General features: G+C 55.8%; 1 protein-coding gene across 1 annotated transcript in view; it reads left to right on the forward strand.

Moving 5' to 3' along the window:
- Positions 1 to 24,187, forward strand: part of PLEKHG4B (pleckstrin homology and RhoGEF domain containing G4B) — a 64,290-nt gene extending 40,103 nt beyond the window's left edge. Inside the window, 23 exon segments of the mRNA XM_029215985.1 lie at positions 3,157 to 3,243; positions 5,345 to 5,461; positions 5,807 to 5,905; positions 6,518 to 6,660; positions 7,170 to 7,317; positions 8,565 to 8,729; positions 9,136 to 9,270; positions 11,145 to 11,258; positions 11,340 to 11,501; positions 12,124 to 12,586; positions 12,589 to 12,846; positions 14,974 to 15,002; positions 15,199 to 15,344; positions 15,346 to 15,436; positions 16,386 to 16,428; positions 16,431 to 16,474; positions 16,544 to 16,670; positions 17,315 to 17,508; positions 18,106 to 18,286; positions 19,511 to 19,606; positions 19,810 to 20,065; positions 21,204 to 21,364; positions 21,910 to 24,187. Coding sequence (XP_029071818.1) covers positions 3,157 to 3,243; positions 5,345 to 5,461; positions 5,807 to 5,905; positions 6,518 to 6,660; positions 7,170 to 7,317; positions 8,565 to 8,729; positions 9,136 to 9,270; positions 11,145 to 11,258; positions 11,340 to 11,501; positions 12,124 to 12,586; positions 12,589 to 12,846; positions 14,974 to 15,002; positions 15,199 to 15,344; positions 15,346 to 15,436; positions 16,386 to 16,428; positions 16,431 to 16,474; positions 16,544 to 16,670; positions 17,315 to 17,508; positions 18,106 to 18,286; positions 19,511 to 19,606; positions 19,810 to 20,065; positions 21,204 to 21,342 — 3,237 coding nt within the window. The 3' untranslated portion in view covers positions 21,343 to 21,364; positions 21,910 to 24,187.
- The last annotated feature ends 903 nt before the right edge of the window (positions 24,188 to 25,090 follow it).

Raw genomic sequence — 25,090 nt, forward strand, 5'->3', positions numbered from 1 at the left:
GGGGCTCGGGGGAGGCCAGGCCAGAGCGGCTTGGGGAGAGGATCCGAACTTCCAGGCGAGGGGAGAGGCGGGCACAGCGTGCTGTATGGCATGCCGCGTGCTGTACCGCGTGTGTGTTGTGTGCGGGACGGAGCAGAGCAGGGCCAGACAGCCAGGAAGACGCAGATGCACGTCTGCACACTCCGTGGGCCTTTCCTAAAGCGGGAGGACTGGCAGCTCTGCCCCTTTGGCATCCGATGGGAACGTGAATATCATCAACCGTGAAGAGCCCGTGGAAATCGGGGCTCCAGCCTCAGGCGGAGACGAGCGAGCCCTTCGCAGAAAGTCTGCCGCGCTTCCCCACCCTAGCTGTTGACCTGAGATCTAGGCAGATCGGACCTGGCCACTTACGGTTTCCCCAGCATTTCTTTTTGTTCAGACTTCCCTTAAATCTTGGGCCACTCGGGTCCCATGGGGGAGTCAGGCCTGAGAGAGGTGGTCCCTGACCACCCATGCAACTCCCAGAGCAGAAGCTGGGAGCTGGGGAAACGTCAGCTACGTCTGGGACATTTTATCACACACGAATAGTCTAAGGAGCTTCATGATGGGGTTACGAGAGGAGATCCAATTCTTTTCCATGTCGGACATAACTGTTCCACAAAGCTGGCTTTCAGACAGCCCTGAGGGCCTTGCAGAGAAAGCTGGCCTGCAGACCTCTGCCCTGTTTTTGGCTCAGCTGACAGCAAGATTTCCGATGCAAATGAGAGGAATGGAAATGAGCTGGAATTTAAGGATCATGTGTCCATTTTCAATTTAAGTTTTGAGGGATGTATAAAAGTACTTAAATATTTTTACAAAGGGCAAAAAATTTCAGCTGTTCTTCATATCTACCTCAAGTAAGTATACTTCAAATTTGTTAAATTATTAAAGTTCAGATACCATAAAAATCTTTCCATTTTGAAAAGGGAATAGTGATTCTTTTTCCCTTGGTGGAAGAAACTCCTGAGACTTTGCACATCCCTTACCCCACTCACAGCAGGTAACTATTACCTTATTAACATGGTAATTGTCATAAATCATTAACTGTTCTCTCTTATCTGAGAATTAACATTAATTCTCTTTGAAATAGTAACAAATCCTAATAGTAAAAAAATCACTCAAATAGGAATATATAAGAAATATAAAACACTTCTCCAAACTGTTTGTAGTTTTAATGCATGATAACTCAAAATTTTAGCTAAACTGAGTAAGAGAAATAGAATATGGCTCTAAAATAGGAAAACAAGATTGTTCTTTTCTATGGCTTTTCTATGGCTTATTCATTCAACAAATATTTACAAAGTGTCATCCACAAGAAGCCACTTAACAATAATATAAGTACATAGTATGAACTTAAAATAGATATCAGTTAGTCCTGAGGCCCATCCAGTAAATTCATTTCAAAATAGGGGATTACAAAAAAGCCTAAAATTTGTTTATAAGAAAGTATTAAAAAGTAAAGCCTTAGGAAATATGAATGAAGAAACACTGGGTAAATAAAAGCATCTTATTGCGGAATGATCTGGCCTCAGTATAATCTAGCAGACAGAAACAGGAGTTTGATTAAAGTCATAAACACTTTTTAAAAATAAGATTTTTTTCAACCAATAGAGTTGGAACAATTGGACATCTGTATGCAAAAGAAAAGAAAAAAAAGAAATCTTCAACACATACTTCATATGATATATAAAAATTAACTGAAAATGGATCTTAGACCTACATGTAAAATCTAAAACTGCAAAACCACCAGAAGAAAACATAGAAAATCTTCATGACCTTGGTTTAGTCAACTATTTCTTAGCTCTGACCCCAACAGCATAATCCATAAAAGAAAAAAATGATAAATTGAACTTCATCCAAATTTAAAACTTCTCCTCAGAAGGCATTGTTACTAAAATGAAAATACAAAGCCAAGACTGTGATAAAATGTTTGCAAAACACATATCTGTTAAAAGACTTGTATCCAGAATATATAAAGTTGCAGAACTCAATAGTAAGAAAAAAAAAGTCCAGTAAAATATGGGCAAAATATTTGAACAGACTTTACCAAAAACAATTGATGAACGGGAAATAGGCACATAAAAATATGTTCAGGGCTTCCCTGGTGGCGCAGTGGTTGAGAGTCCCCTGCCGATGCGGGGGACACGGGTTCATGCCCCGGTCCGGGAGGATCCCACATGCCGCGGAGCGGCTGGGCCCGTGAGCCACGGCCACTGGGCCTGCGCGTCCAGAGCCTGTGCTGCGCAACGGGAGAGGCCACAGCAGTGAGAGGCCCACGTACCACTAAAGAAAAAAAAAAATATGTTCAGCGTCTTTAGTCACTGGAGAAATGCAACTTAAAACCAAAATGAGATCACACATACAACTACAACCACAAACTTGACAAGAACAAGACCGTGGTGTTGCTGGTGGGATGCAGGACAGTGTAGCCACTCGGGAAGACTATTTGGCTGTTAGTCACAAGCTAAACATACACTTAACCCGGCAAACCAATGGCTGGATATTTACACAAAAGAAATGAAAACACAGTGTTTACAGGCTTTGTTTATGATCGCCAGAAACTGGAAACAACACACATGTCCTTCATCTGCTGAGTGAACGACAAGACTGTGGTGCCTGCAGTCGAGGTAACATGATGAGCAGTGAGAGGCGTGAGCTACTGACCTCCCAGCAATGGGGATGCATCTCAGGGCAGTGTGCTAAGTGAGAGAAGCCGATACTGCACTGCATGAGTCCGCTCATACGATATATGGAAAGGCAGTTTACGGAGACAGAAAACAGATGGGTGATTGCCAGGGACTGTGGAGCTGGACTACAAGGCACATGAAGAAATGTGCGGGACGCTAAACTGTCTTATATCTTCATTGTGGTGGTGGTTACATGACTATAAGTTATGTTAAAACTTAGAGAACTGTACACGAAAAAGGGTGAATTTATCCTATGTTAATTATAATCAATAAACCTGATTACCTTAAAATTCATAAGGGCAAATAATTTATATTCACAGCAAAGGCAACTACATTTTATGCATTTTAGGAACTTTTGGAACATATCAAAGTAGAACCAATAAAAATTGGACAATTTTATTAACTAAATGAAGTTAAAAATTAGAAAGCTAATCAGTATTTCTTATTTCAGAACACATCTCCTCCCTTAATTCATAGTATTTTGCTGCTGGTGGATAAAGAATCAGCATTTAGGCCTGACAAGGATGCAACAATTCAGGTAATGGTTTTAGACCGTAAGCACCAGACTGACTGATGACTCTGACAGATAGACCCTGAGTGATGCATAAAATTAAATATTAGGGCACCTAGATGAGATAACGCATGAAAGAATTTCTGTAAGATCTAGTTGCTTCCATACAGGAGGCTGGAAACCTGTCTCCGATGCCTTGAATTCTTGCAGGACCCCTGCAGAACATAACATTAGAAAACTTTTAAAAATCTGGTTTTTCTTCTCCACCTCATTTGTTTTCTTTCCTTCTCTTCTTGCTTCTTTCTCTTTTATCTGAAAATATCTTTACTTTGCCTTCATTCATTTTTTTAAAATGTTCTCTCTTCCCCTCACATTTCTTTTCTGTTTTTCTTTATTTATTTTTATTTACTTATTTTTGGCCATGCCACGTGGCTTGCGGGATCTTAGTTCCTGACCAGGAATTGAACCTGTGCCCCCTGCAGTGGAAGCACAGAGTCCTAACCACTGGACCGCCAGGGAATTCCCAGCCTTCATTCTTGAAGGATATTTTCGCTAGATATAGAATTCTGGCTTGACAGTAGTTTGTTTGTTTGTTTTTTCCGCACTTTAAAGATGTTGTTCTGGTGTCTTCTGGCCTTCCTAGTTTCTGATGAAAAGTTCATAGTAAAAACGTTCATCTATAGGAAATGTGTCATTTTTCTCTGGCCACTTCTAAGATTTTCTCCTTCTTGTTTAGCAAATTGACTATAACGTGACTCGGCATGGTTTTCTCCTTATTTATCCTGTTAAGTTTGGCTGAACTTCTTGAACATTTACGTTTATGTTTATCGCCAAATTTAGGAAGTTTTCAATCATTATTTCTTAAGAGTCTTTTCTGCTCATTCTCTCCTCTCTTTCTTGATTTCAATTACACATACAGTAGTGATATTGTCCCATAAGTCTTTGAGAATCTGGGAGGTTTTTTCACTTTTTTTCTTCTCTTTTCTTCAGATCAGATTGTTTCTATTGACCTATCTTCAAGGTCACTGACTCCATTCAGCTATTAAGCCCATCCAGTGAGTTTTTTAGTTCAGATATTGTGTTTTTCAGCTATAAAATTTTCAGTGGGTTTTAAAATAGATTTTCTATGTTTCTGCTGAGATTTCCTATTCTCTCATTAATTGCAAGCATCTTTTCCTTTACATCATTAACATAGTTATAATAGCTGTTTTATTTAAAGTCCTGTCATAATTAATTACAACATCTGTGGTCTTTTCTGGGTTGATCTCTGTTGATTGTCTTTTCCTGAAGCTTCAGAATGAGTCACATTTTCCTGATTCTTTGTGTGTCAAGTAATTTTGGATTATCTTTTGAACATTGTGAATATTCTGTTGTAGAGACCCTGGATTCTATTATAAACCTTCACAGAATGCTGTTTTAGCATGCATTTAACTTGATTAGACTGAGTAGGTCCAATTACACACAACTGGAGCTCCCTTTCCCCAGCTTTCTCCATGGGGTGGATATTGACCTTCACGTTCTGCCCCAGCTCTATCCTCTGGCTGTTTAGGCCAGAAAGATGCCCATTTTCTATCAGAGCTTCAGCCACTCCAGCCTCACCATATTGGCAGCCTGCCTTCAGGCCAAAGCCACAAAAACAGGGAGCCACCCCATGCCAGTCCTTTTACCCAGTTTCAGTTGCCTCCATGGTGGCTTTGTTCACCCTCCAGAGCTTTCGGATGGCTGTCGTTATACTTTATCCAGAGTCTGGTTTTGTCTGGGGAGGTTCAACTCTGCCAAACCAGAAGTAGCTCATCCTTGATTCATCCTCTCACTTTTCGCTTCCTCCTCCTGCCCTTTCCCTTTTCCTGTTAACATCTTGCCGTCTCTTCTTCCCCAACTTTTCCATTCTTTTGGTCTTTCCTCTATTTCTCTTTGCTGTCTCTCCTTTCACGTCTCAGTTAGATTCCTGTGTCCAGCCACATATACTCCAGTAATGCCACCAGCAGACAGGATAGCTGAACCCTAAAGTTGCTTCTCAATCCTCTCAACCGAGTAACCCAGCAGTTTTCCCAGGAGTGAGCCATTCTAGTGGTTTTTCCTGAGAGCTGCGTCCATGGCCATGACCGGTGAATGCCTTCCTTGGCAGTGTGAGCTGGTGGGTTCCCTGAAGGCCCTGCACAAATTTGTCGACAGCTCCCAGCTGACTGCAGACCTCGAGGGCTCCTTTCCCTACAGCCACAGTGCCTGGATCTGCTTCCGTCGGGTAAGGCGCAACTCACAGCTGCTGCACATGCCAGTCTCCTGGGCTTCTCCTTAGATGGACTTTTTACTCAAATCAGAAAAGGGCATCCCCCCACCAAGTGTCACACCTGTCACAGTTGCCATCAACAGTCTGTTTCTGGACAGCCACACCATGGCACACTTGAGAATGCCACTGAAACCCCACCCTGGGCAGGGGAGGAATTTCTGTAGATGTGCAGAGGTCACCGGGCGGCCGCACGGCAGGCTTTGCAACCTGAGATGGGTTCAAATGTGGGAAGTCACAGCTGCTTGTTTCAGCATCTAACAGAAGCTGTCTTTATGTCTCCTGGCTCTCAAACCTCAATAGAAGCTGGAGCCCTTCACCTCAAACTGCGAGGAAGCCATTGTTTTCCTACAAAATTCAGTCCGCTCCCTGAACACCCACAGGACCCCACGCACAGCACAGGTAGGTTCTCGTGTATTTTATGTTATTTGACAGATAGGTGGGAACACAACAGTTTGGTCAAAGCCATCACCCTCAGCAAAAGTTTTCAAGCCCTTTTTCATTCATAGATTCCTTTCAATTTGCAAAAAACTTCCCTTGTGACCAAAAAAATCCCACTCTGCCCAGAAAAGAAACATCACCGCTACATTCGCTGACATGCCACCGAGGCACAAGTGATTTGCTGTCAGGAGTGAGTCATTCAGAGGAGACACAGAGGTGGACTGGCTGGAGGGACCTCGACAGCCTAGGAACCAGGGCCCTGGAGATGCCTCCCGCTGCCCAGGCTGCGCGGTGAAATCCACGGCCTCGTCTAAATGCCAGGATCTCCTCCTGCTGCCGCCTTTAAGCTTCCCTCTTTCTTTCTGCCCTCAGATCTCCCTTCCCTTGGGCAAGGGCATCTGGAGCTGTGCTACGTTCCCATGGGGACTGGGCGGCATGTGGGGTGCGCCAAGCCCACCCACTTTTAGCTCGGTTGACAGAGCAAGGACATGGGTCACACTGACGTGTCCATTAGCGCTAGGCTTGGGAGGACTGGAGGAGGGCTTCCAAGCGCGTTTCTCCCACCCCGGGCAGGAGGTCGCAGAGTTGATCGGCAAGCACAGGGCGATGATGAAGCATGTCCTGGAAGACGCGCGGCTGGTGGCCCTCCGGCTGGAAGGCGGCACCGTGCTGGCACGGCTGAGGAGGGAGGAGCACGGCGCCGGCCAAGACTACCAGTGAGTGTCCCGCTGGGGCAGCGCTGGACCGCAGCCCAGCCGGGGCGATTCCCAGTGCTCTGCCCAGTCACGGGAAGCCCGTCTTCATCACCTGCAGTGTCTCCAAGGAGTTCAAACCTCCATTCCTCTGATGGATACACTGTGACTGACCAGAGATTAATTCCCTTTGTAACTAAAGGAAGCCTAGCAGATTCCTTGGAAGGCTCAAGTGGAGAAAGGTCACTTCCCGGGGTTCAGCATCTGTCCTAACCAAATGCTTCCTTGCCTGTTGCCTCCCAGGCACCGGGTCCACCCACCCACATTTCCCTGCTGCCTCCGGGGTGCCCGCACCTGTGTCTGGCAGGGTGTTGCAGCTCACAGGCGTGTTTATGCTCTGCTCAGGCTGTGGGCCTCCTCGGGGGCTTCCGTTTTTGTCAGATGTACAGAGTGCAGCTGGTGTTTGTAACCAGGTGTCACCGACTCGGGGCTTGCTGTGAACAAACACTCCGACAGCTGCCTTCTCTTTCCAGGGACACCATCGAGGCTGCCTGCAGGCTGTACGACCAGGTAGACGAAGAGGTCCACAGGCTGGTCCTCGCCTCCAACAGGTGTCTGCAGGCACTGGAGGAGCTCCAGGAGCGAGGACACCAGTCAGGGCTCCAGGGGGGAGGCGACCAGGTCAGTGTCCGGGAGAGGTGACCAGTCAGGGCTCCAGGGGGAGGTGACCATTCGGGGCTCCAGGGGGAGGTGACCAGTCAGGGCTCCAGGGGGAGGTGACCAGTCAGGGAGCCAGGGGGAGGTGACAGTCAGGGCTCCAGGGGGAGGTGACCAGTCAGGGCTCCACGGGGAGGTGACAGTCAGGGCTCCAGGGGGAGGTGACAGTCAGGGCTCCAGGGGGAGGTGACCAGTCAGGGCTCCAGGGGGAGGTGACAGTCAGGGCTCCATTGGGGAGGCTACCAGGTCAGTGTCCTGGGAGAGGTGACCAGTCAGGGCTCCAGGGGGAGGTGACCAGTCAGGGCTTCAGAGGGAGGTGACAGGGCTCCAGGGTGAGGTGACAGTCAGGGCTCCAGGGGGAGGAGACCAGCCAGGGCTCCAGGGGGAGGTGACCAGCCAGGGCTCCAGGGGGAGGTGACAGTCAGGGCTCCAGGAGGTATGGCACCGGGCTACCTGACATAACCAGTGTAGCACTCACTATTTGAATCCAGATCTTCTTTATATTCATTTGCATATAATGATTTCCAAAAGCTTATGTTTTTCAAGTAAAATCCTTATTATTTTATCAGCCATTGTTTCCTGGTTAGTGAATGTGAAGCCAGGGCCCCCCGCCCAGCCAGCAGCATAGGGGCAGTGAAGAGTGGCTGGAGACTCTCTGGACCCTCAGCTGGCCCTGCGTCCTCCAGTGTCTGGTCACTGTGGGGCAGTCAGGGTGGGAAGGGCGCCACCCCCAGGGCACCCCAGGCTGGTCCCCAGGACAGCCAGCAGTCACAGTGGGGTTGCACACTGTGTATTTTCCCTCCCTGGTCTCCCCACAAACAGCCCTAGCGCCCAGCCATAGGCCGGCCAGTGGGGGGCCTGGGTGGTGGGAGATGGTGACCCAGCTGATCCAGGCTGCAGGGAAGCACAGACAAGGGGCTGACCAGCTCACGTGGTCCCGGTGGTGGCAGCCTGGAGCATGGCTGACTCGGGACACCCCAACCTGGGGGTGGGCCCTGCCTGGGGCTCCTCCAACCTGTTCCTCAATCCTGTGGGGTCCCCCGTCTACCCGTAGGGTCGATTCCCTGGCCTCTGGGGCCTCCTCCATCCTATGGGGTCTACTGTTTCTTATATATTATGTATTTTATTATAAAATGCCCTCCAGGACTTCCCAGAGGAAGGATGGAAACTCTAAGACCTGCACATCCGATGCTGTCTCTTCTCCTTCACAGTTCTCAGTAGTTTATTTTCCCGCCAGAACAGAGGCACCGTACCGGTCATTTAGCCTCACGGGTTGCAGTGGAGAGTCTGCTCTGCTGCGCTCTCGGCCTTGGGCTGGGCCCCTGCTTTCTCCCGGGAATCTCGTCCACCTCTGGTCCTCAGGCCGCCTCCGCCCGGTGAGCAGAGGCTCCTCCTTTGCCTCCCTAGGCTCTGGGGATTCTGGGGTTCCTTGATGCGCACCCCCGTTTCCCAAATTCCACGCTTCCTGCTGGTCCGCTCGTTTTCTTCCTTTTCCATTTTCCATGTCGCTGGCCTTTTCCCTACTTTCAGAGTAGATTTTATCGACTTTATCTTCTAACCCCACTTGTGTGTTTTTTTTTTCTTCTGCTCTAACGTTGTTAACTTCCCATGGGGGTTTTGTTTGCTTATTCCTCTCAATGGCCCTTCTTTACAGCACCTGACTTACTCTTGGCTGAAATACTGGTCGTGGTGTCTGCCCAGCCTCTCTCCCCTCCGAGGGGGCTTCTGCAGGCCTGTTCTGGCTTCTCTTTTTCATGCTGGAGGCTCTTCTGGTGATCCTAGGTTGCCTGCCCAGCTGCTGAGTGGGGCCGGGCCACTGGAGGCCCCTGCTGGGCCCACCTCCTGGGCTCGTGGGCTCCTCCAGAGACGAAGCCTCCGACCCCCAAGGGGAGGGCCTGGCTGCACGTCAGGGAGGAGGTGAGACTCCGTGTTCCCGTGGCCCCTGCCTGCCTCCCCCTGTGCAGAGAGCACCCGGGCGCTGTGGGGTGGACGGCGCGTGCACTGGGGCCCCCGCCTCTCGCAGCTCCCGGTCTTCCTCACCTCCTCGTCAGCTTCGCCACCTGCGCAGGACGCCCGGGGCCCCCAGTGTCCCTCCTTCCCATCCTGTCTGTTGTCCCCATCCTTTATACCTTGAAAGAGGTTACTGAAGCTTTAGCAGTGTTCCAGGAGGGATCAAAGTTAGATATGTTTTAGTCTGCCATCTTCACCCAAAACTAAGTACAATTTAACCTAAAAATGGGATCATCCTATATAGTGTGTTAAGTTGCCTTTTTTTCCTAAGCAATTGCACGCACACTGTGGAAGGACTAGAGAGGACCTAGGTTTTAACCACAGTGAGATCCTGCCTCACGCGCTCCTCTGGCGGGCCCTGAGGTGGGACCGCGTGGGCACACGCCGGTGGGAGTCTCCGGGGCTCTGCCCTGCTGTTCGCTATTACAGACATCACCACCTGCGCATCCTTCGCACTTGGTGATTGTTTGCAAATTCCTAGGCTGGATTGGAGGGTCAGGGCGCACACCTTCTGAGGTTTTCAGACATCTTCCAGCAGCCTTCCAGACAGCTGGCCCAGCCTGGGCTCTCGGCGGCCTTCGGAGGCCAGCTTTCTCGTTTGCCAATCTGACAGGTGACGATAAAGTGTCTCATCGTTGTCTGCATTCGGATCTTTTATGGTGCAGTTGAACCTTTTCTTCCTACGTTTATTGGTTATTTTTACTTCCCTAATAAATTGCTTTTTCATTTGCTTGGCCAATTTCCCTACAGTTTGTAATAGTTTCATTATGTCGCTTCTACTCCTTCGATTGTGTTGCAGATATCTGTCATTTGTCCTTTAAATTTGCTTATGACTTATGTGGCCTTTCCTATTTTCGGTTACAGAACGACTAATGTATTCCATTATAAGACTTTCATGGTTTGAATTTCTCCATTTAATTTTTCAAACCGACTGGAATTTATTTTTTCTCAAGGTCGGAAGTGGGACTCCACCTCTGAGACGCCTCAGCCCTGCTGAGCATTTCCTCTTCTCTACCTGGCAGTTCTAGGACTGCAGGTGCTTCCTTGCAAAAATCTAGGTTTGATGGTTTTTTCCATGACTCTGTCCACAAAGAGCATGTACTCTGGTCTCTCTCCTCTGCTCATACATCTGAGTTCGTTAAATACAATTATTGTCCTGATAGATCCAGCCCAATCGCTCCATTTTTTAATAGCAAACCTCTTCCTGGGTGTCTAACGACCGGATGCCCCTGCATTGCCCTGTGAGGGTTTGCCTCTGACGTGCCCGCGGTGAGCGTAGTGCTGTTGCCATGGGAACTGCGTCTCTAAAGTGATGACCCTGACCTCATCGGACTGCGTAGGTGCAGGCAGGCCTGCCATCGCCCCTCCCTCCCTCCCAGGTGCCAACAGCCTGAGGACTGTTTCTGGAGTTTGTGTAGCATAGTAACAAGTTTTGAAACTGAAACTTCTGGATCCATTTTTCAATGATCTTAATTTCCACTTCCAAACAATTAAAAGTATAAACTTGAGCCGTGGAGGTCTGTGGTCATCCCAATCCCTCTCCAACCCAAGCTCACTCACTCCCACTCACAGACTGAAAAGTCACGAGTGAGAACCGTGGTTCAAACTGAGGCCGAGTAGCCTTCGGATGCGCTCAGGAGACGCCGTTTGGACGAGGCGTGTGGCTGTAGGAACCAGATGCACTGGCCCCGAGGCGGCATCTGACACCTCCTTTGTCCTCCGAAGTCTTAGGGCCGGACTCCTTAGCACATTTAAAAGTAAAACCTTCTTTTCCTACGTAGATCACATCGTGGTTTGAAAAAGAAAGAGAGAAATTCCTCGGGCCTTTGGAGCTGCTGTCTCTGGGGAACTCAAAGCAGTGGCAGGCGTCCCAGGCTCTCCCGGACAGGCTGACGGTGGGTGCCCACCAGGACACATGCAGGGACACCCAGGGCACTGCTGGGGCTTGTTCTGATTCTTTGCTCCTTGGGCCGCAGCAATATCGTCCGAAAGGGCTGCGGCTGAAGGAAGAGGACTTGCAAGGTGCAGAGGAAGGGACCCAGGACTTCAGAAGGAGTCTGAGCGCCAAGGCCGGCCTGGCTGAGCAGAGGGAGGGCGAGCTGGCCAGGCAGGCCCTCGGGTCCGAGTTCTGCGAGACGGTAAGAGCCCCGGCCCAGTCCCTCCCAGGGTGTGCACGCGTTGCCCAGTCCTTGCTGCGGACATTCGCTGCGAGGTGGGCGCCCCCCCGCCAGGCTCTCCGTAGACCTGTGAGGGGTTTATTTATTGTACCGGACAGACAGGCCACGAGGACACGTGAACTGTTCTTTCTGTTTACCGGCTCAGTTATAAAAGTCCACTTACTGTCAAAGATCCCAGAACGGTTGCAGCACAGCCGCACCCGCACTCTCGCTAGTGCCCTAGAATTCCTGCCGTTAGGGCGCCAGGGCCAGACTCCTCAGGAGCACAGAACCCAAGAGGCCAGGGCAGGCCTGGAACTCTCGGCCCGAGGTCCCTGGCCCATGGGTCGCACACCAGGCGGACCGTCTCCCGGCCTCTCCAGCCCTGATGCCCACGATCGAGTCCGGTCGGCAGTTGGCACCGCGAGCACAGGGCCTTCCTCTCGCTCTGGCCCCTGGCTCACCCTGGTCCTCGCTTTGGGCGACCTGGTCAGCAGGCAGAGCGTGACCTGAGTTTACTCAGGGTGCTGGCTCCAGCCGCCCAGGCCGCCTTGGCCGTGACCGTCCTTCACTGCACTGACCAGTGCCCTCCTGTGCCGGGCAGGTGAGCGGGCGGACGCTGCGGTGCAGTCAGTGCCTAGAGCACCCGGACCCAGAGCTGTTCACCGAGGATCTGAAGCGCTGTCGCCGGCAGGCCGTGCAGAGCTTCCCCAGGGCGAGTGCGGTGGTGGTGGGCCCCGGCGGCCAGTGGGCGCTGCCACAGGGCCAAACCTTGTGGCTGCAGAGCCGGCAGACCCGACGCCACTGGCAAGAGGCCCTTGGAGAGGCGGCCCCGGGCCCCGGCACCCTGCCTCTGGGCTGGAGCCCCCTGAAGCACGAGCTTGCCCAGGGACCCGAGGGGCAGCCCCTTGAGCCTTCCTGGACCCCTCCCGCTGACCCCGAGGGCCGAGCTGAGGAGTGGGCCTGACTGCTACCCGGCCTCGCCGGACAAGCTGCTGTGTGTGGGCAGGGTGAGCACCTGAGCCCAGGTGTGCATGCACAGGACAGCAGCGGCACCTGCTCCCCACCCACCCTAGGAAGCACCGCCTGAAGAAAATTAGGAAGCAAGCACAAAGCTTCGCGACTCCTCAGCTTGACAGTGGCCCCAGCGACTCCCTCCGGCTGGGCCACACTGGGGTCTTCATCAAAGGCCTGGAGGTGACCGGCACCGCCGTGGCCTCAGAGAAGCGGCCCCCGCTGAGGCCACGTGCCGAGAGCCCTCGGCTCCCTCGGAACCGGAGTCTGTCCTCTCCCTCCAGGACCCACCCCTCCGAGGAGGATGGGAAGGGCAAGCTGGAAGGTGAGGCACATGCCCTCAACCTGTGGGCCTAGTGATCAGTGGGGTCTAGAGACCCAGAGCCGTGAAGTGCCCTTCCCCAGCGTGGGAAACCCACGGACGCCCCTCGGGCCTTCCCCGTCAGGTCCAGGCTGAAGCACTCACGTCTGATTTTAAACAAGACATTAGTGATCTCCCTGTGCTCAGAACAGAATCTCTGAAAGCCGCCTCCTTTTTCGGGGCGTGTAGTGACCTAGCACACCCGCTCTGAAGGTTAAACAACCAACTCTAGTTGTTTAGAGCCCATTTCTAGAAAATTACAATAAGCAAACCAAGCCCACAACGTGAAGAAATTACTTTAAAAACTGCTTTTAAAAAAAGTCTCTAAGTATTGAGGTGAGAGGTGTGTGCCCGTTTATCTGTTGCCCAAATGAAGATGTCCATTTAGTTTGTTAAATCTTTAGGAAGATGTTTGCAAAAAGATACTTCTTGTTAACTGTCTGGATAAAAAGTGGTCAAGGACCCCGCCCACCCCAGTGACAGTCCGTGACGCCAGCCTGGCCTCCCAGCCTCTGGGTTGTTTGTCCCTGTTTGCAGTCAGCCCTGGCTCGAGGGGGTGTCCCCTGGTTTCCTTTGCTTATTCAATGGGTCCACGTGTGTTTCCTCCAGAGAGCAGCTCGAATCTGAACTGAGACGGTTACAAAATGCTCTTCTGAAACAACCTTCAACCACCTTGTTAAAGGTGGACCTTGTGAGGTGTGGGCAGGCCGCAGGGAGAGCTGCGGGTCTGTGGACGGCCTTCCAGCTCATTTTGAAGGTGTCGGGGTAGCAGAAGGCAGGGGTGGGCGTGGTCCACTCACCGGGAGCCGCCTGGCCAGCCAGAGTGCATGTCCTGGGTCTGGGAGGGAGCAGGTTGGCGAAGCTCTCCTGCCTTTGCCGCTGGGGATGGGTCCCCCTCCCGCCATTCACGGGCCTCAGACCCACCAAGCCCAGGCCTGGCGGTGGGGACCTCGCACACAACCTTCAAGGGAGCGAGTCCTCCCACATGCCGGGGCCAGGGCGGGAGCTTTGCGTGGACCGCCCCGTCTTCCCGGAAACCCAGCCGTCTGGAGGGAGCTCCTGCCGCTTGGCCAGCAGTCATTTCCCCAGAACTTTCCAGCCTTTGTGAGTCAATTTCCATTTACTTGGTCCAGATGCCCAGACCATGCTAGTGTGTATTTTTTTTCTGGATATTGAAGAAGAACACTTGTTTTCGGCGAGTGTCTACAGGAGGTGACTCAGTGGCCGTGCGTGGGTGTGACAAGGGCACCTCGCGTGGCAGCAGCTGTGTTTGTCGGCACTGCTGCCGCCAAGGGCTCCAGGCCCCCGACCAGCAGAAAGCGCCGTCTTCCCAGAAACGAGAAGCACCTGTAAAACCCGTGCCGCAGGCGCGAGAGGGGCCGTCCAGGGTCTGCTGCAAACAGGATGAACTCACAGCATTCTGACCACGGTGTATTTCCTATCGTTAGCTGCTTTTCTTCCAATTAAAAAAAAAAGTAAAGACAGATAATGGCAGGAAAAACTCTACCAACCCCCACTGGTGTCATTAGGATGGAGTAGTTTCAGAAGGTGGCTGGTGGGATGCTCTCAAATAGGGAAGAAACACGTAGTGTGCGTGGGGACCTCCAGCCCAGACAGGGCCCTCCGCCTACTGTCCGTCTCCGCAGCACACTGGCCCCCAGGCCTACTCTCCGTCCTCTGCTGCAGCGGCTTCTCTGCATCTGGGTCAGAGGTCACTGAGTAAAGCTGACTTTTCAGGAACACCTTGTGGTAGGTTAGCAGCGGGTGTGCGCCAGAAACCCGTTTCCCCGCAAATCCCCAGCACAGCCTTCCTGGCGGAGGGCTCCCTGCTGCGGGCGTGCGAATCTTCTTCCTGCCAGAGCTGCCCCCTAAAGACGGTGCTAGAATCAAACCGTCTGGATTCAGGGTTGGAGTTAGGGAGCCTGCGAATCTCCCCTTTTCAGTTTCCAAAGGGATCTCTCTTCTGAAAAGGCCGTGATCGGCAGCGTGGAAACGTCGATGCCACAGCTTTCCTTCTGCTGTAACCTCCCTGCGCTCCTCTACATCAGAGGAGCGACTCCAGTACCGGTGAGAGGACAGCTCAGGTGGGAAGCATCTCCAAATTACTCGTCCCCAAAGACGGGAAACCACGGGAGACAGTGCTTTTGTGCGCCTCCCGTCTGTGTATACCGCGTTCATCACTCTGGAGTTTCAGTCTCTGGTTTCCTCCGAGGCAGGAATAACGCTGATGACGTGCCTTCTGAGGCCGGCGGCCGCGAGGCCTGAGCGTCCCCTCGGCTCTCTGTCTTTCAGCAGCCGACGCAGCACGTGATGGCCGAGATGATCTCCACGGAGTGGCAGTATGTTAGGTCCTTAGGATATGTCATCGACAACTATTTTCCAGAAATGGAAAGGACGGACCAGCCCCAGGGCCTCCGAGGGAAGCGCAGCGTCATTTTCAGGAACTGGGAGACTCTACGCCTTCCACCGCGGGCACTTCCTCCCGGGGCTGGAGCGCTGCCGGCACCGCCCCTGGGCTGTGGGCCACGCGTTCCTGAGATATGTGAGTCCCCAGCCCACTGTGTGAACAGGGTGAGGCCAGCCCCACTCGTGCTGGGAGCGGCCCATGTTTCAGGCGAGTGGGTCCCTTGTGTCCGGGTCAGGAGATACGTCCCTGCCAGTTATGACCAGGCTCTGGACACTTGGGCCTCAGGGTCAGCAGACGGCACCCTGGTCGAGAGCCCCTCAGCACTGGGGTTGCACCTGTGTCATCACACCTAATCTGTCCACAACCCACCCCTCACAGCTAGCTGGCCGAAAGCAGCTTCCAAAATCAGTTTGCTCCCTGCACGTAGGAAGCCCACCTGGTCCCCGTCACGGTCTTCCTGCGAGCCTGCCCAGCTCCCCTTCCAGAGGAGCGCCAGACCCTCCTGACCAGCTCTGAGAGCCGCATGGATGTATAGATCATTCCGAGGAGACCTGAGGTTTTGATAAGTCTCTTCTCAACTATGAATATTGAGTCTTTATAAAATTCTTAATTTACTCTGAAAAGAAACTTCTTTCAACAAGTAGTTAGTTACCAAACACAGTTTGGGGCACTGGGGCAGCGTCTGTGCTGGGGGCAGGTGACACTCCTGGTTCAGCATTGTTAAATATGAATTACCGTGACAAAAACACCGGTGCTGAAGCGCATCCCACATGTTGTGTCTTTTCAGCTATTTCTTAAAAAATGCTTTTAGCCATCATGTACAACTTCCATGTTGTTTTATGCGGACAGTGATCTTGAGAATTTTAAATGTTCAGACAAGCTTGGTTCTTGACTGTTAATGAATATTTCAAACCCTCCCTCGGGCCCACCCTCTGAGCACCCCCTCTTGCCTCTTCCCTGAAAACTGGTATTTTGAGACTGAGTCTAGGGCTCCCACCACGTCCGGGGAGCCGAGTGCCCGCTCCCGACTGCAGCGAGACCCTGCAGAGCTGGGCGGCTTCTGACCCCAGCCCTCCCTTCGCAGGAGGAGCAGCTTGGCAGGAACGCGCTGTACAGCAAGAACAAGCCCGGGCAGACACCCTGCTCTGCAGCCACGGCAACGCCTTCTTCAAGGTCGTCCCCCCGCCCGCGAGCCTTGCTGCCTGGCCTGGCCCGGGCTGACCCTCTCGCCCGGCCTTGCAGGACAAGCAGCAGGAGCTGGGTGACAAGATGGACCTGGCCTCCTACTTGCTGAAGCCCGTGCAGCGCGTGGGCAAGTACGCACTGCTGCTCTGGGCCCTGGTCCAGGAGGCTGGCGGCTGCCCCGCCCGTGAGCAGGCGCTGGGCGAGCTGAGGGCCATAGGATAGGCCTGCGGGGAGGCGCCCACGCTTGAGACCCCCCAGACCCCCGCCCAGAGGGAAGAGAACGCCCGGGAGAGGCTGCTGGGGCGGGAGCCACGGGAGGAGAGGCAGGCGGGCTCTCAGTGTTAAACGTCGGTGTTTGGGGCTACTCTGAAATAACTGGATATGGGAAAAACTGAGCTTGGCCTTGGGCTGTGGGCCTGAGCCTACTGATTCGTCCCCGCTGGGGGCCATGGTGGGGCCAGCGCCCAGGGCCAGGAGGAAGAGCGGACCTCCCGGTCAGGCAGGACCGCCCCGAATTCCCCGTCCCAAGTGAAGACGCGGTCGCCTTGTTAGAGCAGCGTTAGTAAGAGTTCTAAGACGACAGATCGGCCCCAGGCGGCCACCGCAGACCCGAAGGCCCCTGAGCCCTCTGTCCAGTGAGCTCAGCCCAGCGATTTGGGACAGCCCAGGCGTCACCCAGGACAGGGCCGTCCACAGGAGGGAGGGGGGCACCTCCCATGAAGGGGCGGCCTGGCTGGGCGCAGTTGACCCTCACGCAGCCGTCGCCTTGTGGAGGCTTCGTTACAGGGGCGTGAGGTCAGGGGGGGTCAGGTCATGCCCCGTCCCCCTGAGAGAGGCCAGCCTGCCTGCAGGTGGATCTGAAGGAACATGGGCGGCTGATATGCCAGGATGAGTTCCTCGTTTGCTGCAGAGGGAAGAAACACCTGAGGCGCGTGTTCCTGTTTGAAGACCTCATCCTGTTCAGCAAGACCCAGAAGGTGGACGGAGGCCACGATGTGCACGCGTACAAGCAGTCCTTCAAGGTACCGCGTCAGGCAGGGCGCTGGGGGCTGGAGGGAACGCCAGGTTATTTGTTATTGTGGCTCTTCGGCTGAATTTTGGAGCCTGGGGCCTCCAGAAGCCGCAAGGAGCCATTTGTCCTTCGTGTTCCATGTGCCAGTCCAGGGGCTAGAAAACAAATGTCTCCTCGTCGGTGACTCCATTTCAGGTTTGGGTGAAGGTGGGCAGAGCACAGAGGTGGCCTTCCCCTGGGCGGTCTCAGGGCCTCACCCCTCCCCCGAGACAGGCCCTGGGGGCGAAGTCTCCCGGGAGAGGCCCCACCACAACCCCTTCCCTGCCAGCGAGCTCATCGGAGGGGTCCTGTGATGACGCGCCAGGGAGCCCTTCTGAGGGGGCGCACTGAGGCCTCACAAGGAAGCCAGTGTGGATGGCGGGGGTGGGGGCGAGGGGGAACGGGGGGGGCAGGGGCGATGGGCCCCCGGCCCAGCCTCATCCACACCACTCGGTGTCTGGGTGAGGGGACCTCCGGCCCGGAGGCGCTGGGGTCAAGCGTCAGCCAGAGAGCAGTCAGTTGTCCAAAGGGCAGGATCTGAGGTCCCTCGCGGTGCTTGTGGCTGCAGATGGCACAGATCGGGATGACGGAGGACGTCGGGGACAGTGGCTTGAGGTTTGAGATCTGGTTCCGCAGGCGGCGGAAATCCCAGGACACCTACATTCGCCAGGCGAGCTCCGCGGAGGTCAAGACCTCCTGGACGGACGTGATAGGGAAGATCCTGTGGCGGCAGGCTCTGTGGAGCCGAGGTGGGCAGAGCGGCTGGAGGGCGCTCGGCGTGCAGGGCCAGCTCTGGCTGGGCTCGGGCTGGGCTCGGGCTGGGCTCGGGCTGGGCTCAGGGCTTGTGGTCGGTCCGAGGGGCTCCTTAGCACCACCCATCAGCACCGAACACTTACTTCTCCTTAAAACAACAAGCCAGACCCCGGCCCCCACGCTCCGAGAGAGGTCTCAGCCCCAGCTCCCAGATGCCCTCAGACCCGTGGCGTCAGCGTTCTGCCCTGCCCTGTGGTCAAGGCTCCTGGCCTCCTGGACGCTGCACCGATGGCCAGCCTGTGGTCTCCCCACAGGTAAGACCCCCCCACCTCGTTCCCTCCTCCTTCATGTCTGCCCCGAGTCCCTCCTCTCCCCTGAGTTCATCACTGGGACACCTGTGTCTACTTCAGGGTGGTAGTTCATCCAGGCTGGCTGCCACACATGTCATCTTCATCACAACCCCTCCAAGCTGGCCCTCCTGGCGGCTCTGACCACCCCGCTGGGCCTGAGAAGCCCTAACATGCTAACACCCTGACATCCAAACACGACCACTTGGCACTCGGAGGCTACCACCCTGGCCGGGGCCCTGACCTGTCACCAGAGATGCCCCACGCCTCATCATTGCCACGTCCTTCTAAGTGTGGACCCCCCCATGCACACAGACACGCACACAGACATGCACAGACACACAGACACACATGTTCACAGAGACACATGCAGACACTCAGAGACACATGTACACACGTGTGCACACACGCACACAGCAGCCTTGCTCGGGGCGCTCAGTAGGAGCAGCACGTCCCCAAGGCCTGGTGTCCCCTCCCTCTGGGCCCCCCCGCTGTAATCGCCATCCTCTCTGTTTGCTTGGTTTACCGAGCATTCATTCGTTCTCAGGCCCTCACCCTGTGCTTGGATCCCCTCTCAGTTTCAAACGTGGCGGATACCTGTCAGTTTGTCTTTCCTGGAGCCATGCCCTGCCTGGAGGCCTCTGTCCCACTCCAAGGTGGATGTCCCTTCATCCGCAGACGGAGACCTGCCCCTCCCGGTTGGACACCCAGTTTCTATGGTCCCACGTCTTCCTTTTTCCTGGTTCACCCCCTTGGGCTCCCTGAGAGAGGCCAGAACGGGCACCTCAGCATGTCCAGTCCCCCAGAGACACTCAGGGTGGAATTAAACCCAGGGAGCTGCTTAGAAAACTCCCCCCCACACTCCTATCTTAGAACTCAGGACACAGGAGATGGTGTCCACAGGGATAGGCAGCAAGCCATCCATGGACGTCAAGCCCAGCAACGCGGCCATAAGCGACCGGGCCGTCAGTTACACCAGGAAGGGAACAGGTTAGCGGCCACAGCCCCAGCTCCCGCTCGGCCCAACCAACTCAGACGCAGGCGCCGCAGTGCGCTGGGCCCCACGGGCCAACACGTCGGGCTGGACGGGTGGCAGCCCCATGAGGCCCGATGTGACCGCAGGGGAAGGAACCTAGTAGTTTTCTGGCTGGCCATCTTGTTCTTGAATCTAGGCTGCACCTCTACAGCAGAGGCCAAAAGCCTCGTTTTCTGTCCCCGTCCAGAGGCACGGACCCGAGCGTCCAGAGCTGTGCCCTCCTGTGACCACACCGCCCCCCTCAAGAGACCGCACTCCACCCTCTCAGACAGCAGCACGTCCTCCTCCAGCAGCCGGTCCTCCTCCGCCCGGGGGCCGCTGCCCCCCACCCACGCCCACAAGTCCCGCCCGCTACCCCTGTCCGTGCAGCGTGCACACCTGCACGGAGCAGGGTGAGCTGAAGCAGGAGGCGGGGCCGACCTTCCCTGCGTGAGTGAGTGAGTGAGTGCGTGAGTGCGAGAGTGCGTGAGTGTGTGCGTGAGAGTGCGTGAGTGCCTGGGGCCAGCGTATGTGCTCATCGTTTCCCCGATTTCGTACGCTGCCAAAGGTTTCCAGATTAGAAATTTTCATTTACTTAAAAAAAAAAAAATTCCGCTTCCACTCAAGACAAGGAAACAGGGAACAAGTTTAAAACTAGCAAAAAGAGAAACCAGACAAACCAAGTGCCCTCCGAAGCCCAAAATGCGCCACTGCCACCATGAAGTCACCCCTGAGGGCACCCCACCCACCGCAGAGGTGCCTCTGCGCGAAGCGCTGGGCGGGAGCTGCCCAGAACAGGCAGCGGCCACGGGGAGCACGCACCGTCGCCCGCCCAGAGCGGCCGCGCTCTCCTGGACACGTCCCTCAGGCTCCAGGACCGCGGGTGGCCCCCATCTGGGCTGCGGCAGCCTCTGGTCAGTCCCGGATCTGGAGGTGGGACTTCTCCCGGCAGGACGACCAGGCGGAAGGGTGTCGGAGGGCTCAGGTCTGCCATCCCCGGCACGGCCCGCAGAAGCCACCCGCCAGCCACAGTCGAGGTTGTGGCTGCACCCTGGCAGGGGCCCCACCCTGGGGAGTGACCCCACGGGCCTGGGCTCTGCAGCCGCGACTCTGTCTGGGGTGGCACAGGACAGGCCCCTGGGAGCGCGCCTCCCGTCCCGTCCTGTCCCGCTTTCTGTCAAAGCCGCGTGGCCCTTCTTGCCACGTTTTGTGTTGTCCCCCACTTGGGCTCACTCTTACCGCCCAGGGTGAGGCTTCCTGCTGGGGGAGGGGTCAACCTCCCTCCCGACCTTCCCCTTCCGGCTGCACTGGGCCTCCTGATTTCAGAAAAGCAAAGTCACAGACCTCTTGTTCATGAGCATAAGTGGTGTCTGACCTCCGGCAGTGCCATCCTCCTGCTTTAGCCCGGCATCGCGGGTCATCTGGTTATAAATCTGTACCTTGTAGATCATTCTCATTGTGCAAGCCTCAGGGCCAGAGTGCTGGGCACAGTAGGCCTGAGGGGCAGCCGGCCAGGCCGGAGGACAGTCCTCACTGGGCTTCTCTCCGCAGAGACCGGGAATTCCGAGTCTTCCCACCACCCATCAGGGGACAGCGGCCCCGGCCTCGCGGGCCGTCCCTGCCGCTCACGGAGCTGTCCTCTGACGAGGACTGTCAGGGTGTCTCGGGAGGGCTCACGGCAGCAGCCTGACGGGGACCAGTTCATCACGACCGTGAGTACCCCTCCTCTACGCCCCCACGAGAGAGGCCCAGGTGCTGGGTGGGGGGGTCAGTACCTGCCCAAGAGATGCTGGGCCGCCGGTGACCACACAGAGCCCCCTTGTGGGCCATCCTGTGTGTGAATCAACCCCACGCGCACACCCCGGCACCCAGCGGGCTGCCTGTGAAACCAGAGGCCTGGCTCCGTCTTCAGCGATTCTGAGTCACTTAGAGAGATTTGCAGGCCTCCTGAAGCATCACCTGGACTCTGCCTGCCGTGCGGAGGCTGCACCTGTGCCATCCAGCATGTGCTGGTTCCAGGCTCGTCAGAGCCCCGACTCCAGGCGGGCCTTGTTAGAGCCCCTGCAGTCCTGGGTGAAAGAGGGCTACTGGTTGGCCAAGGAGGTTTCTGAACCCAGCCCCAGATGGACCAGGCTCAGGGGCTCTGCCCTCCCTGGGACGCTTGCTCGGCCCCCAGTCCCACCTTCTGACGGGATCGCGTACTGGGCAAGACGCAGTATTTCCCTGCATTGATGCAGACGTGTGTTTCTACCTTCAGGGGTGTCAGGAGAGCCATGACACCTAACCCCGCAAGTAGGGAGCACAGGAGACCCCAGAAACCCTGGACGCACACACAGAGACATCATCCCCTGAAAAGGAGAGACTGAAGGAAGCTAGCCGGGCCTGCCGGTTCAGTGCCTTCACCCACACGGGGTCGTAAAGCTCTCCTCTCTGCAGGCACGTCCCAGGTTCTGGGGCGATGCCTCCGGCCCCCTCCTGGGCAGCACCAGAAGGGGAGGTCCGATTTTAAGTGTGTGCTGAGCCAGAGTCCAGGGACCAGTCCTTGGTGCTCACGCCCTGGGTCACTCACAGTGACCTGATCCCTTTGCCAGGACAAAACCCCTCACGTCTCGGGCGTCTGGACGGTGGTTTGACTGGAAGGCCACACGCTCCACCGTGATCCCTGAGGTGCTGGGCACGCTGCCACCACCCAGGCTGCCCGACTGTGTCTCCACCTTGTCCCGATGCTTCCAGAGCGCAGATGCACCGCGGATGTTAACGGCACGCCGGGAGGGGGCGGCGGGCCAGGCCTGGCTGCTCCCCCATCCCCCCAACTCCCCCCGAGAGGAGGCTCCCGCCCTGCTCGCCAGACGGTGCAGCTGGCACTGTCACTCCTCCCCACGCCCGACTCAGCGGGGGAGTCCCCTGCGTGCGCCACAGCCCGCACGCGCCCCACACACCCCGCGCGCCGTGCGCGGCACCGCCCTGGGTGGGAGCCGCGGGACACACGCCGTCTCTAGGAAGAGGCCCTGCAGGGTCCTCATCTGTGAGGCCACTTCCTCCACTGAGGTCTCAGAGCCTGGGCGTCTTGGGGGTCTGTGAAGGGCGCCAGGAGACCGTCCCAGGCAGGGGCCCGCCTGTCCCACAGCCCCTCCCTCCGCTCCCGCGCTGGGCTGCACTGAGGGCCTGCAGCTGCGAACGTGCGCCCAGATCTGATTAAAGGTCTGCCGGTAAAGGTGGATTCCTTGTGCCTGTCAAGTAGACTGTTTCCCACAAACCACATGCGAAGTTGTCCAAGTGCTCCCATTCACACCGTCGCTGCTTGCGGGACACGTGGGCAGACACGCACACTCACACTCACGTGCTGGGTCAGAACGGCGAACCCTGAACTGACACGTTGCAGGGCCCGAACCTTTTTACCCCGGGACTCGGGCGCCCAGGGATGCCGGCCGAGGCTGCAGCCGCCACACTGCTCACTCACTCGCCCGTACCTGTGGGTGTCAGCCTTAGAGGACGCACTCGTTTCTGGGGCCCTATCCCTGGCCTTGCTGGGCCCCAATTGCTTCTTCAGAAGATGCACGTCCCGAGTCCGAGAGCACCTTGGGGGAGGAGGGGACCTGAGTAAGAGAGGTCCTTCTTTTGGCAGCTGTGATGCATCTGGATGAGATGTGGCCCCTCAGGGAGAACCCCCCTCAGAGCAGAGGAACCTCGACCCTGACGTGTGCACAGCAGGTCACGAGGTCTGGGAAGGAGACACTCAAGCCAAGGCTCCTGACCACGTCCTCTGCCAGGCACAGGGCCACCAGTCAGCACACCCCTCGGGGCCTGGGCATCACGTCATGGGCCCCCCGCTGTCCTGCCTACAAAGACGCCCCGTGATGCCCTGGACGCTCCCACACTCCTAGGCTGCAAGAGGCCCGGGTAGGAGCACGTGGACCCCCGAGCAGAGTCCCACGATGGACGTGGGGTGTCTCAGAGCAGGGGGCCCTCTGGGAGCGTGTTCCCCCGCCTTCCAGGCGATGCAGGCCATGGACGGCAGTCCCCAGGTGCAGCCCCCACGGGGTGCGTCCCGGACGCAGGGGGAGCTTTCCTGAGTTTAGCTGGAATCTCGGTTTCGTTTTCTTTTCAACAAGCTGTGTGTGGCCAGCGGCACTCGAGTTGGGCTCCACCTGTGAGTCTGGGACAAGGGTCCCTGCGTCCCAGGTGGACCCCAGGTGGAGTTGGGGGCACAGCAGCTGGGCCGGAAGCTCTGATCCAGCCTGTGCTGGGAGGTCCTGTCGTGTGGATGGGGCCCTGAGAGGGCCCCCCTCACCCAAGGGTGGAGAGCCTGGGTAGATGCAGAACTCAGCGCACTTCCTGCCACAGGTGCTCCCCCCAGACCCCGTCCTGGGGCAGCGGCGACATCAGCTGCCATCCACCCAGAACAGGAGCAGGTGGCTGGGGCACGGCCCTCGCCTTTGTGATCTGCCGGCTGCTGTAAACTCTCTTCCTTGTTACCCTGTTTCAGGGCTGACTGTTCCAAACTTTAGGAACATAAATAAATGGGACATGTTTTTCTACCACATGGTCGTGCTTCTTCTACGGGGTTCTGTTGTGTCAGGGACGTCACCAACAAGCCTCCCCTAGGGAGCGCAGCCCCTGCGACTTTGAGGGGGCAGGGCGTGGGCAGCAGAGCGCCCTCTGGGGTCTGCCTGGTGCACGTCCTTGCCTCCCATCGGGGGTGAGGGCAGGGGGAGGTCCCCGCCGTCTCCGCTCACACCTGGCCTGCCTGGCAACGCTGGGGCCCCCGGAGCATGATGCCGCCCCCTCCCTAGGGGAGGCACTGCTGAGGCTCTGAGGGAACAGCAAGCAGGACTGTGTATGACAGAGGGTCCCACCTGAGTGTAGGGTTGGGGGGTCTGGGGGGTCCGGCCCGTGTGGGACCCCATGAGCGGCACCTGCACCCCCTGCACCCACGTCCATATCCACAGTCCTACACACAACCCAGCATGTCCCCTGGCCCCTGACTCTTCTCCCTCCTAGTGCCTCTGTCTGCCTCTCCCCTCCTCCCTCTCTTGATCTCTGTCTTTGTGGGTCTCTGTCTCTCTGTCTTTCCCTATCATACTGTCTCGGTCTCTCTCTCTCTGTCCCACTGAGGTCCCTCCCAGACCAGCGCTTGTCCGGGTAGCCTGTCAGGCTAAGTGCTCCAGCCCTGCCCCCAGTGATGGTGATATGGGGGTGGGGGGGAGGTCAAGTCATTCAGAGATGATCAAACACCCGTCAGAGCTGGAGCTGGAGGGAGGAAGAATTTTTCTCTGTCCATCTTGGGTTCTCTTCTGGGGCTCTGTAACAAAGAACAGACTCATGAGAGAAAAGCACGCAGATTTACTGAATATAAGTTTTTGATGACATGGGAGCCGTCATAAGGAAACGAAGACCCCGGTGGCCTAAGTGTTTCTGGACTAAGTTGAGCGAGGAGG

The sequence above is a fragment of the Monodon monoceros genome, unplaced genomic scaffold (assembly GCF_005190385.1).
Source record: "Monodon monoceros isolate NGI ecotype Baffin Bay Population unplaced genomic scaffold, NGI_Narwhal_1 Super_Scaffold_12, whole genome shotgun sequence".
NCBI classification, from domain to species: domain Eukaryota; kingdom Metazoa; phylum Chordata; class Mammalia; order Artiodactyla; family Monodontidae; genus Monodon; species Monodon monoceros.